The sequence below is a fragment of the Phoenix dactylifera genome, chromosome 12, assembly GCF_051530095.1.
Source record: "Phoenix dactylifera cultivar Ajwa chromosome 12, Ajwa_hap1_PhDact_Kaust_v1.1, whole genome shotgun sequence".
Classification (NCBI taxonomy): Eukaryota; Viridiplantae; Streptophyta; class Magnoliopsida; order Arecales; family Arecaceae; genus Phoenix; species Phoenix dactylifera.
The window spans coordinates 19,219,466-19,232,895 of record NC_143201.1 but is presented as its reverse complement, the minus strand read 5'-3'; the positions used below and the strand labels follow the sequence as shown (position 1 = coordinate 19,232,895).

General features: G+C 39.5%; 1 protein-coding gene and 1 pseudogene across 2 annotated transcripts; both read left to right on the top strand.

The window, feature by feature from the left end:
• Positions 1–1,176: 1,176 nt before the first annotated feature.
• Positions 1,177–4,489, top strand: LOC103700447 (large ribosomal subunit protein uL30y-like; annotated as a pseudogene). The gene is made up of 6 exons (XR_015972108.1): positions 1,177–1,334; positions 1,754–1,998; positions 2,537–2,634; positions 2,929–3,062; positions 3,149–3,251; positions 3,920–4,489. The product of XR_015972108.1 is annotated as a large ribosomal subunit protein uL30y-like (transcript).
• A 3,207-nt stretch (positions 4,490–7,696) lies between these two features.
• LOC103700439 (zinc-finger homeodomain protein 9-like) lies at positions 7,697–9,160 on the top strand. The gene has a single exon (XM_088708806.1). It carries the CDS (start codon positions 7,896–7,898, stop codon positions 8,790–8,792), a length of 897 nt encoding a protein of 298 aa, XP_088564932.1. The 5' UTR covers positions 7,697–7,895; the 3' UTR covers positions 8,793–9,160.
• The last annotated feature ends 4,270 nt before the right edge of the window (positions 9,161–13,430 follow it).

The window sequence follows — 13,430 nt, the reverse complement described above, 5'->3', positions numbered from 1 at the left end:
ATTTGAAAAACTCAAAGGAATACAATACTCTTTTTTATATCGTATAGATAACGAAACAAATATAATATTTTTTTACTAGTAAATCGAAGCTCAATGATGTTTCAGTATATAGAATTAAGTTCTAAATAACTCTATGGAAGCCTCTTTTTAAGCTTCTAAGTTCATCTATACAAATGCTATCAAGGTTCTTTCATAGCTAGGGAAAATTGGAATTCCTCTATTGTGGTTCTGTGAATACTCATGTGATTCACATTTTTGGGAACCTCCATTTTCTTATTTTTTCAAGATCAACTTTGATAGTAATGCGACCTTCGAAACTCTAATTTATCCTTTATAGCTGTAGGCAAATCTCACGTATATGATATCTCAGACTCATTGGCCAAGCTGAGAGAGGCCTAGGAAGGCATCATGGATGCCACTAATATTTTGCAAGCAACTCACATTATGTTGGAGGAAGGCTCAAAAACTATGGTCAAGCGAATAACCAAATTGGAAGTATAGGCTATTGGTGTTCATCCATTGCGGGGATTGTTGCTACTCTTATTTCATTTGAGGCCCCCATATGTAGAAAGAATCTAATTACGCAGTAGATTGGATAGCCATTCATGTTGCTAATCACATGATATTTGAAGTCCATCTCCTATGTTCTTACGCAATTATCAAATCTCTTGCCTTCTCATTCTAATCGTGCATTTGCAGTAAATTTGTTTAATATATCTGCCCGACCCTTTGCCCTAACCCCACCACCCTTCCTTAAAAAAAAAGAAAAAAAAAAGGTTGATGATTTGTTGCTGGCACAAGTTCAATAGGCTATGTAAACAAATTCTAATGCATTGTATGTGCATGATATTAGTGTAAAGATAATATGTATCTTACCTTACAAATAGATTTTTGGCTCATGTTTTGATCATAGGAATGTATTTGAATTGTAGGTTAGAGTCCAACTAGTTGCCACAGTAAAGATCATTTCTCATGTAATGAAGATAAAAATTAATCAAAATTACCATAACACAGTGAAAGTTACTCAGTGGCATTCTTGGCTTCATCTCTCCTACAAACTACAAGCACTCGTCTAGATGGAATTGGAACGGCTTTCTCAGGCCCAACCATAAACTTTAGACCGGACCCATGAGGCCGCTTCCTGGGCCTTATCGTTATTTGCAATAAAACAGGTGGATTAATTTATCCCTAGAATAGCGATTCCAGGATCCAACAGCTGGGAGCGGGAGATCACCAGATGAAAACCCTGACCAAAAAACTCCCGTCTCCCTTCCGGCGAAGCCCGGAGTCAGTTCTCGCCGCCTTTAGACCCGGCCGTCCCCTGCCGATCGTTGGTACTCTCTTCCTCCCCCACTTGCTCCTCCTGTTTCCCTTTCTGCGTTGAATAATGGCCCAGTTAGATTACTTTTGGAGCGATACTTTATCTTTTTTGCCCTAAATAATAAATTTGAGAGCTAGAATTATGTCATTTTGAGTTCAAAATCACTTCTTTTTTTTTGGAAAAAGAATAATTGTAGGAGCTAATGTCATATATTGGATATAGCGGAGAATTGATTTATTCTTCAATGATTTCTATATCTGATATTGTAGTATGTCGACTTTTAAGTTTCTTCCAACATTTTCTTATCTATCGAGTAGTAAAAGTTTGCATCTTTTACTTGACTTGTTTTATAATGGAATTATTCTATTTGGTTAATGAATTTGATCACTCTCTTTCTCTCTTTTTTTTCCCTTTATATTTCTTGTGTTATAGGTTTAGTGCCAACTGTGAGTGAATTCTTCTGTGGACCTGCTCCGAAGGTTATTAGATTGACATGGCGGAGGAGGAGCCCCAACCCCTCTCATATGGCCATGAGACAGTGCTAAAGAAGAGGAAAAACAATGAAGAGTGCTATCAAGGGGAGGGAGCAATTGGAAGCACGAAAGAAAAGAAACAAAGAGGACTTGAAACTCGCCATCAAAAGGCCTGAGGAGTTTGTCAAGGAATACCGTGATAAAGCAAGTATCATCTTGCCTCAAGTATGGCTGCAATATTACATATATTTTTTTAGTGCTCAGTTTGACCTGTTCAGATTTCTCTGCTTGCTGAATGTTATTTATTCTTGAATAGTTTCACTAACATTTTGTAAATTTCATTAGTATTATCCTTCTTTTATAATTTCTCCAGTCTTCTTTATTCCTACCATAACTATAGCCATCCAACTTTTTCCCAACTATTTAGGGCCAGCTATCTATTTGATATATAATGACATAAATTTTGTTGTGAATAAAAGAAACTGTAGAACTACGATTTATGTAAGGAATGTCCAACTACCATAAAGAAAACTAAAACCAAGATATTTGAATTCTTATTGCTTCCCATTTGTAACTTTAATGGAATAGGTACTTATCTAATGGTAAACCTAGGCCATATAAATTAGATGGCATGTTCAATTCTTTTCAACATTAGGATTTTTTGTCAATATGTTTGGCATCTAAATGGTGTGTAGGCAGTTTCATTTGAATTCTATTACTGATTTTGTCACTCAATTTCCAGGAATTGGACCACATTCGGATGAAACAAAGACTTAAGCTGCGGAATTTGCCTTATGACAAGCTTAAATCTGAGCTACTTTTTGTTACTCATATTCGTGGGTGAGTTAGAGGCATAATACTCTCTAAGGATTTAAGACCTGGTAGGATGGTGAGGCATCCCACTATCCCAAGTGTCGGAAAGGGGGACTATCCAAGTATCGGGATAGGATGGACGTCCATCCACCATCATGATTGTGGGGACATGGTGCATCCCGTTCCATGGAAAAACCAAGATGATTTTGTCCCAGGGATTTGAATATTTCGTATTCTTATTTTTGCAAACTCTTGTTCGAAATTGATGTCAACAGGTTTGCTTCTGCTAAATTCGATTGTCTCCCTTTTTTCTATATCCAGTTCAAAGGATATGCATCCTAGGACCAGAAAAAGTTTGAACTTGTTAAGGTTGAGACACATATTAAGTGGTGTATTTCTTAAGGCCAATAAGGCAACTTTAAAAATGTTGGTGTGGAACCATTTATCACCTATGGGTAACAAATCAGATACTTTCTTCATTCTTTTACCTTATATCTTTTATTTTTTTTGCAAGTTCAATTAAAAATCTATTGTATCACAGCTATCCTAACTTGAAGAGCTTGAGGGAGCTGGTTTACAAGAAGGGCTGTGGAATGATAGATAAGCAAAGAGTTCCTCTCACAAACAACAATGTTATTGATATGGTATAATCTTCTACAATGTGTATAATCATTCACCTGCACATAACAGAAAATAACTTATTTTCTGTTTCACGGTTTAATACATGGTCTATGAATTTACTATTACCAAGGGTTAGGAATGAAACCATCATGAAAATAATTTCTTTTCACATTGCATCACATTCTTAATTTTTTAGTGCACAAATACTTAAGATGTTATGTCAAAGAAATTTGGTCAAGAATTGGTTCACATAGAAAGTTCTGGCATCGTAATTCCCCAAGTCAAAGTTTAAGTGTAGAAAGATTTCCCAAGTCATAAGCTCTATCACAGTGGCATATACTGCATGCCAATCAGAACATAGAAATAATGTCATGCTGAGCCTTGCTGTACCTTGGCCTCCTCTCTCTACCTCAGCGTATTTGGATATTTTATCTCATTGTAGCTACATGTGGCTTAGCAAGTTTGCTTGACCTGAGCTCAAACGATATCAACATTGATTTCGGCCTGTATTTTTGAATAGGGAAATTAATATACTCAACTGTTATGCCCTTGAATAAACTTGATAGTGATGAATGTGTTAAGTTACCCCTCCTCCATTTTTGAACATTGATATGCCCTTCCCCATCTGTGTCCTGCTCCTTTTATTTAGGAAGTATATATACTTATGAATTGTTTTGCTGCCTAAGCACAGGCACCTGGGGAGTATGGGATCATCTGTATCGAAGATATCTTGCATGAGATTGCTACAGTGGGATCACAATTTAAAGAGGTGACCAAATTCCTGTGGCCATTCAAGCTTAAAGCACCAGAGAGACGTCTGCTGTTGAAGCAAAAGCTCTGCAAGGATCGTGGTGATTCAGGCAATTGTGAAGAGCATATCAATGACCTCATGGATAAGTTTAATTAAGGTGGTATTGACAGATGCAGCAATAGCATTCATGTGATGTCGCTTGATTATCATCGGTAGTCTTGGTATTATGTGATGGAAGCAGGGATCTTATCACATACTGAGGCTATCTGAACTTGCATCATGCAATCCATTATATTTTTTCTTCTTCATCCTAAGCTCTCTCTCTCTCTCTCTCTCTCTCTCTCTGACTGCTGTAATAGATATCAACAAGTTAGTTGTTAAAATCCTGCAGTGTATACCTAGTATTTGTCATTTTTTCAAACTTCAAGAGCAATTCATCTGTGAATTAGTTGATTATAATTGCTTTTGAGCTTAATCTTTTAATCAAACTGAATCCTCTAAGCTTGGGCAGATCTCTGTAATTGTTGACATTGTAGTTGATTTTTTCTACTGTTTCTCTGTGATAAAGTCTGCTGCCTTAAATTCTATTGGAAATAAAAAAAAGTTTTATAGCCAATCGCATAAACTTGCTTGAAAACTTTTTTTTTGGATACACTGACTTGAGTTGCTCTCCACATTTCTGTACAATTAAGTCTTCGAAAACTACATTTTTGTGTAAGAGCAGTTCCATAGACCTGGAGAAATTATAAAAAAGAAGCCTCCAAAATCTGTGGGAAGACTAGTTCTTTATGCTTGTGGATGTCATCAAAGAGAACAAAGTCTTCAAAACCTGTAGAAATTCAACATTCCAGCTGTGGTTTGTCCCGGCTTGATGCAGACAAGGGTGAGGGAATCATTTTCGATGATGACATTTTGGAGTCCGACCGTCATGGCTTCTCTTGAACAGCTCAAGCTTCTGCTAGAAGCAGCCCATCAGCTGAGGCAACCCTGAGGTCCTCCAAAAATAATAGAAAGATCCATCCATATTAATTAATTTTACTCCCTAACAGTGTAGATTTCAGTGAAGATTTCCATGGGGGAACATGTAGGCTGAGTGGTTCAATCCAACTGGAGCAGGCCATGCCTCCGAGCTTCATTTTTTTTTCCTGATAAGACAGATGAATCGTCTGGTATGAATATATCCAACAAAATCAGAAAATAAAATATCACGAAGAGTAACCAGAACAGCCGACAAATTAGTTCACAGTACTCCTTCAGAATGCTCGGTCGCATCAGAGGCAGTGCAGTTTAAGTTCCATACAGCTTTTAATGAGAAAGTAAGTTGTGTTAGAATCTCCATCTATGTGACCTGTTTATAAATTCTGAGTCTCGAATGGTCTTATCTTTCAGAAGTTTGCAAGGTAAGAATCCCCCAAGCACATACAAGCCTACAACAAGAAAACCCGGTGAGTGTTGATACCATAAGATAATTAAGGTCAAAGATTGCTTGATGCCAAAGGAGAAGGAATGAGCAAGTAAACAAATTCTGGATATGAAAAAAAAAAAGGCGAATGAGGAATGAAAGAAAGTCATATAAAACTTCCAAAAGACGGAGCACGTCCTGTTACCGTGGTCTAAGCAATCCCCGAATTGCAAGCAACGCATGGAGAGTCGTAGCCGGATATCGTCTCCACCGTCCGCGCAAACTTCAAGTCCCGGGTCTCGGCCATTCTTCCCATGGCCCCACTAGTCACCAAGGTCTCTCGAGACCGATCGATTCTTTGCTTAGAATAATAGAAACTACAAGCATCTAATCTTCGTTCCAAAAAATAAAAACAAAACTGCAGCTCCATGCTCGACAGTAGGTATTGAAGCTGCCACAGTAACGTTGTGTTAGTAATCAGCTCAGTAAAAGTTGACAAGAAAATAAAATGAGCATTCTGTGATAAAAGACAAACACACTGCATGGAAACAATAATGGAGGCTCGCATGCATGAATTAGTTGTCCAGTGGTCAGAGCTTTGGCATGTAGTTAGTAAGAGTAACAAAGCACGTAATTACCATAGAACTTAATCTACAAGATGTTAGATTGCCTATCGATGTCCATATAGATTCATGAAAACCTACTTTAACTGAATGAATTCTTGTAACCTATAACTATAGCTTAATTGCTTAATGCTGAATTTTGTAAGAGACCGAGAGTTTGCCCCCAGGGTAACTTCCAAACAAAACCCGAATCAACCGTAATTTTCCATCATAAACCAACTTGGCCTTATCCTGCCCACAGATATCATGCACCCAAACCAAATGGTTCCGGGTCCCATGCCGAGAGGAGTACTATTCCTAATAGTAGCCATGAAAGGACGGAAAGGCCTGCCCTCTAAGTTTGGCACCATCGTAATGGCCATCACAGATGAAGTACCGAACTTTAATTACCTCGAGCAGGAGGAGAATTTGTATCAATTTGTGCAGGTTTGTAGGCAAAGGGGATGTTTGTGAGTAGTATTGGCCATGCTGCCCAAGGATTGCTACTTGAATCCAACATTCTATACTAAATAACGAGGCTTGTTTTCTTTCTCCCTTTTTCTTCTCCCGTTCTGGTTGACGTTATTGTTTGTAGATCTTTCGTAACAAAATTTCTTGCCAAGCTTAGGACCGTGGAAGGTATGGCCCTCATAATCTCAAATTTGATTGATCGATACAAGTTGGTTTTCAGTGACGATGGATTGATGAAATAATACAAGCCCAACAGCTGCTTTAGTAGCTTGGAAAAATCGCGCCTTTTAATTGGTGACTATTAAACATGTCAAAAAAATATTATTTCGAAGAAAATATATCCAACCATCCTCAGATTTGTGATCGAACTATTATTTCGATATTTTGTCTTATCCAAATATTTTGATCTCAGATGACTCGTCAAAATATGAAAGTCGGATCAGAAAATAATTTTTTTAGATTAGACTTAATTAGATTTAAATTTTAAATTTAGTTTTGGAGTGGACCACTGATTGTGTCGCCATGCTCTATTGCGTTTTCTCTCTCTTTCTCCTCTTATGTATTTTTCTCTTTCCTTCTTATATATTATATATATTATATGCCATTGTTATTTTTATTGAAAATTTATATATGATACTCCTTTTGCAAGAAGAAGCATGCTATGGAATTTGGATCGGAGAAACAAAAAGCCTCTTTTATTTAAAGATCAAAGAAATCCTTTTTTGAGAATAGGGGAAGCCTTCATATTCTGGTCTTAATCCACCCAATGAAAGATTATTTCATCCAAAAAATAATTCAAAACTCTCTGGAAAGCAAAATTAGCATAAAAATTATTTTCAAAAATAAATATAAAAATCAAAGTCTCCAAGATCTATGCAATGCCTCAAATGCACTCGTCGCTTTCTGAACACCAGCTGACATTTATTACCAACAAATTTCTTTAGATATGCATAGCTCCAACAAAAATAACAAAAAATGATTTTTAAAAATAATAAATTTCGAAAAATTATTATTATATTCAAAAATTTAAAAAATAATATCATTTTCTTTATTTAGGGATCACGTTATAACCAAACAATTTTTTTTAAAAATCCAACGAAATATAAAAGAAAAAAAAACCCGTAGCTTTTGCTTAAAAAAAGAGAGACATTTAATGCAGCCACCTTGAAATCTCTTGTCACTCTCTCATGTACGTCTCTTTTTTTACCTCTTTCCTTGCCCTTTTTAATGCCCTTTTGTTCTTTTTTCTTATCATCACCGCTCCTCTATTAGCCTATCACCAAAGCGAACCAAATACTCTCTCATCCATATCTCTATTAGCCTTCTCCTTTTTCATCCCCTCGTATTCTATTTTCTTGTCTTCACCACCCACCCATTCTCGACTGTTTCTTCTCTCGCCTCCTTTCTCCCTCCTCGCTCTCCACCTTCCGACCGTTCCTCCATGCCCTCCGAGTCTCTGAAAACAGCCATGGATTCGGTCGCCAGAAGCTTCGACCCTGGTCCCCACAGGCCCTTCCCCATCTCCTTCACTAACGGCACTCTAAAGAAACATCTACCCCACCCGCCGGCGGAGGAGGAGCACCCCCAGTACCGGGAGTGCCTCCGGAACCACGCCGCCAGCCTCGGCGGACACGCCGTCGACGGTTGCTGCGAGTTCATGCCCTCCCCCTCCGCCGACCCCGCCGTCCCCACCTCCCTCACCTGCGACGCCTGCGGCTGTCACCGTAACTTCCACCGCCGCCTCCCCACCGACCCCCGCATCCGCCGCGACGAGACCGACGGCGACGACGACGAGGAGGAGGAGTCGGACGACGACGACGACGACGGGGAGAACCGCCTCCGCCTCCGCCGCCGCCGGAGCTCCGGCTCCCCACCCCCTTACTCCTCCGCTCCCCACATGCTCCTCGCGCTCAGCGGCGGGGGCGCCGGCATCGCCGGACCCGGGTCCGCCCAAGCCATCGCCGCCCCCGTAGCGGCGGCGTCTTCGGGGGGGTTTCAGGCCGCAGCGCCGGTGCCGAGGAAGAGGTTCAGGACGAAGTTCAGCGCGGAGCAGAAGAAGAGGATGCAGGAGATGTCGGAGCGGCTGGGCTGGAGGATGCCGAAGAAGGACGATGCGGTCGTCGAGGAATTCTGCCGTCAAGTCGGCGTGGAGAGGGGGGTCTTCAAGGTGTGGATGCATAACAACAAGCACGCCTATCATGGCAGCCCGTCGTCGACGAGAAGGGAAACGAGCGGCGGCGGCGGCGGCGGTGATGGTGAGGGGAATGGCAGAGGTGCCGGCGGCGACAATAGGGGCGACAGCAATTATGCAGTCAACGGTTCTCCTTCTTCCTCTTGACCGAGATGTATGCAATCTTGTAGAGGAGACAATTAAGGAATGTTGACCCCCTTGTTGTCGTTAATGTTGTGAGTCATGCTTTTGTTCCAAGAAAGAATGATGTTAGGTTTTGTTTTTGGATCCATTGGGAGGAAATGGATGGTAAACAGTAGAGGAAGGAGAGAGCAAATCAGAGGGGAAAGATAGAAATGGAGACATTCTGTTTTTTTTTTTTCCTGCTTTCCCTTTAATAGAAGGGATATTTGATATGAGGTTGTCCTTCTTTGTTTTTGGTGGCTTTAATTCTTGGATTGAAACTGCCTTAATAGATAGCATAGGATATCCAGGAATCAAGCAATTATTAGATGTAATACTGATATTTTTCCGCATCATCATCAGGTTCCTTTGTTCTCAGATTGTTCATTGCATTCATTTTGTTTTCCCATTGATCAAACTAAGTTTTATAGCAATTTGAATAGCATCATTGAATTTATCGTTTTTTTAATTGTATATTGCTGTGGTTACCTACTGACAGTAGCTCGTTTTCATCTGATTTTCATTTATTTGCTGCCTGTACGTGTTCGGTGGATGGGAACAGAGATTTTGTTAAGCTGTATTTAAATGCTTTGAAACATGCCTCCATGGTTCTTTAAGGTGGTGACAGCACCATGTGTCCTTCATGCAGGCTTCTATTCATTTGTTTCCTTATTATTTTATGCGTGGGTTTCTTGTTTTTGGTATTGGGATTGATGGAGTGGCAAGTGATGTAGTTTGATCTTCCTTTCTCCTGTATTCTAGTGCTGTTATTGATCTAATGATGCTTGGAATTTTTGCTTCTCAAGTTCTAACCTCCAGTTGCGTGAGCTAATGATGTTTGACATGTTGCCTTTTACTCTGCTTTCTTTCTGCTGGAAGGCAGTGGTGGTGCTGCACTAACTCCTTTGCCTGGCTGGATCTGCTGGCTTTTAGTTTTAGGGGTCCATTGTTCAGTCCTTTGCCTCCACCTTTTCTTATCTTGTTGCTGGCCCATGATTTGGATGCTGTTTTTTAGATTTTGGTGTTGGGTTTGTAGGGTCCATGGGGATCTTTAACATTCATCTTGTAACACCCTTCCTCAACCGTAAACCATCTCAATCTTTTATAGAAGAGCCATTACCGGATGATGCTCATTTTGCTTGATACTCGCACCATGCGGCAATAATTTAATCGGTCTAATTACATACCGCTATTTTTTATTAAAAAATTTTTATTACTTTTTTATATTTTTATTTTTTGTAATTTTTTTTTATAAATAGTTTCTATAATTTTTTTTTTTAATAAAGATCAGATTGCTTTGCCTCGCTCTTCATAAAAAAAATTTAAAAAAAATCTATTTCTCAAAGCACGCAAACCCATTTCTCAAATAATTAGGTGGTTAGATGTCTCTAATAACAGAGATTATGAAGTACAGGACTATTCCAATTTTTTAACGAGAGATTCTTCGGAACCTTCTTTGTTCAAGCAAGGGATTGATTGCTTCAAGGCTTTCCTTTTCTACTAGGAATATAAAAACCTCCGGTTTGCCTTTAATGGGCGGTGGGGCTTGTGGCTTCATTTCCGTTTTGGTCTATCCTTACTCAAGTTGGTGGTGTCTTTTTGGAAGGGTATCTTCTGGGATTCTGGAGTGGAGGTTGGCTGATGACGTAAACCTGTGCGAAGCCATGCTCATCTCTTTAATCCTTTCCATGGAGGAAAAGAAAGTGCAAGTATCCCTGGCCATCTCAGAAGAAAACCTAATGGTAGTGATAGAAACCATCTCGGTAGTAATAGAAACCTAATGGAATACTTTTTCTACTATCACAGCGTCCAGGTTCGCCCTAGTCACTTGGGTACCCCCACCCCTTGGTCATCTCAAAGTGAATTTCGATGGTAGTATGTTGGCGGATGGGTGTCAGGAGGAGTTGACTTTGTTATCAAAGACCATCTCGGTAGTTTGATAGCAGCCGGTGGTCGTCGTGCGCTGGGACTTACTGGTTAATCAACTCGATCAAGCACGGCGGACGATCTGCTTGGTGCAACTACTTTATGATGAATAAGTCCACCACATCCTCAAACGTTCGGATTGCATGAATGGGGAGAGATAAGAACCATCGTGCGGCGCCTCCGACTTTTGAAAAAGGTAGATCCAAACATCTGATTGGGGAACGGGGCAACGCCCATGAAGGGTCGGTGCGGAGCTGCGGGCAACCTGGGAGGGGATATCCTATGCGAGGCGGGTACTCCAGGCTGAGCATATATGCCTTGAGGGAGACTTCTCTGTGGTAAAAGAGTGGATACGGGGAGTGGACAGATACGGGGATGATCATCCTCTCATCCGTGAGATTCGGAAATCGGCTCAGGTGCCGAGCGCTTTCCAGGCTTCACATATTTTTCGGAAAGCAAACAGTGCAGCAGACTGGGTTGCCTCATTTGCTGCCCGGCATTCCGGGGAGGTCATTTGGTCATCTGTAGGAGATATTCCTTCCACCTTGCACTCTTTACTTTATTTTGATATGGCTGGATGTACTCAAGTTAGAGCTATATGAATTGCCGTTAAAAAAAAAAAAGAAAAAAAAAGAAAAAAAAAAAGAAAGAAAGAAAAGAAAAAGAAGAAGAAAAAGTGCGCAAGGGAATGCATGTCCGTGTGACATTAGTCTTCATGAATTAAATGACATCCTTGATGCATGCCAAGGAATCTAGGCGTCAACCTCAAGCAAGCTTTGGAAATCTGTGGATATGCAGAAAGGGACAAAGTATGGATGAAATGATTAGATTACCTTTTGACAGAGCTCGCGCCATTACATTTCTTCTCAACCCTGCAATATAAGCACTTATTTTCGGCTGCTGCACACGTCATCGATCATAACCGCTTACTTTTGTAATAATATATTCAAATGCATATTTGATAAACCAAACTTATACATATTAACAATTGTAATTGATGACATGCATCACCATATATGCATGATGTAGAAAATAATTTCTTCTATAATATAGGTATAATTTAGGCCCTCTACTAAGTACATGAGAGTAATATCGAAATATATTTACCAATGTCTTTCAGGAGACGAATCGAGCTGCGGATCGGATTGCCTCTTTTGTTGCTCATTATTCTGAAGATTTTCTGTGAACCTAGCAATTATCTATTCCTTCTGCTTTTTGTAGTCTTTTTGATAGTGATGTAGTTGGTTGTACTCATACGAGAGCAGTGTGAGCAGTTGTTTTACCGAAAAAAAAAAAAATTATATGTACCAGCAAAGGTTATAAGATATTGCTTATTCAACAAATATTAGGACTTTATGGGTGGCTATAATGCAATATAGCAACGATTTTTGGGATAAGTTCGATGAATATAGTCCCATTAAAGTTCATGTGTATCTCTTTCTTCTATTTTTTTTATCTGTGTGAATATGAAGGTTGTTTAGTTAAAATATGGGTATATCCAAATGAAACGGGAAGCACAAATACAAGGAGAACCGGCTTGATCGAGCCATTCGGACTACCTGATTGGGACTCGAGATATAAACAGTAGACATGAAAGGGGGAGTTTTGATCCGAGTAGATTGAGGCAGGGTCTAAATTGAGCCTCATGTTTAAGACCAAACTTTGTTCATTTATTATTTTAATAAAACCTGACACCCAGCTAAGCCAAATAAAACCTTATTTCAGATAGCTTGATAACCTTAAATCAAGTAGACATCAATGGAGATTGCATCAAGCTTGAATAGATCATCGCTTGAGCTCGCATGAAAGATGGGTTCCAACTTGAGTTACAATCAAATGAACTCTTAACAATTTTAACAACCACTAAGTAGAGTCAAAACCTCATATTGCTCCCATAGGCCACCCCCTGTGCTTCGTAACCCAAGGCTCAGGATTCAATTCTTGAATTATGCATCTGAAAAAAAGCTAGAACTTTGTAGTTACACTGCAGGTCTCTCTCTCTGAGAGGGCGTGGTGGGAGTATGTCATAACCCCACAGAAGTATTTAGTCAATTAGTTAGTATATACTTATATTACATACCAAATTTCACATCTTCATGTCAAGACAGCAAGACAATAGGAACTGCATCTTGGTAGCAAAACATCTTGGCGAATCAAGAACTCAAGCATGCAATCTTTTCAAACATAATATTACAGGTCCAAAATTCAAGAATAGTTCAGCTAAGGGCAAAGATCTGAAAATAATTCAAGTATTCAAAAATAAAAAAAAAAGTACAGAAGCAGTATGCGTTAGAATACTTGTTTATGCCAAGCTTGAGATAAACAGGAACAAAAAACAAAAACCATGACACAGAAAACAACAAACAGTTTCACCGGTCTGCATCCATAGGTACTCACTGAATAAGTTTCAGATAATTGCAAACATATCCATGCAAGTCATATTCAATCAAAAAAAAAAAAAAAAATCTACGAAAGTCATAAATCACCGAATAATCTGTAATCAACACAAATTAATCAGCTTGTAGGGACATTTGACCAATGAAAGATTCATAAGTACTCAAGAATCTTTAGCAGTTATGGAAAAACTGTTGATGAGTCCTCAATAGCCTGATACAGCAGTCAACTTCTCAACTGCTGTATCCAGCAATCAATAGAATGACCATGGCCACAAAAAAGATTCTTCCAAGGCTCCCTTCA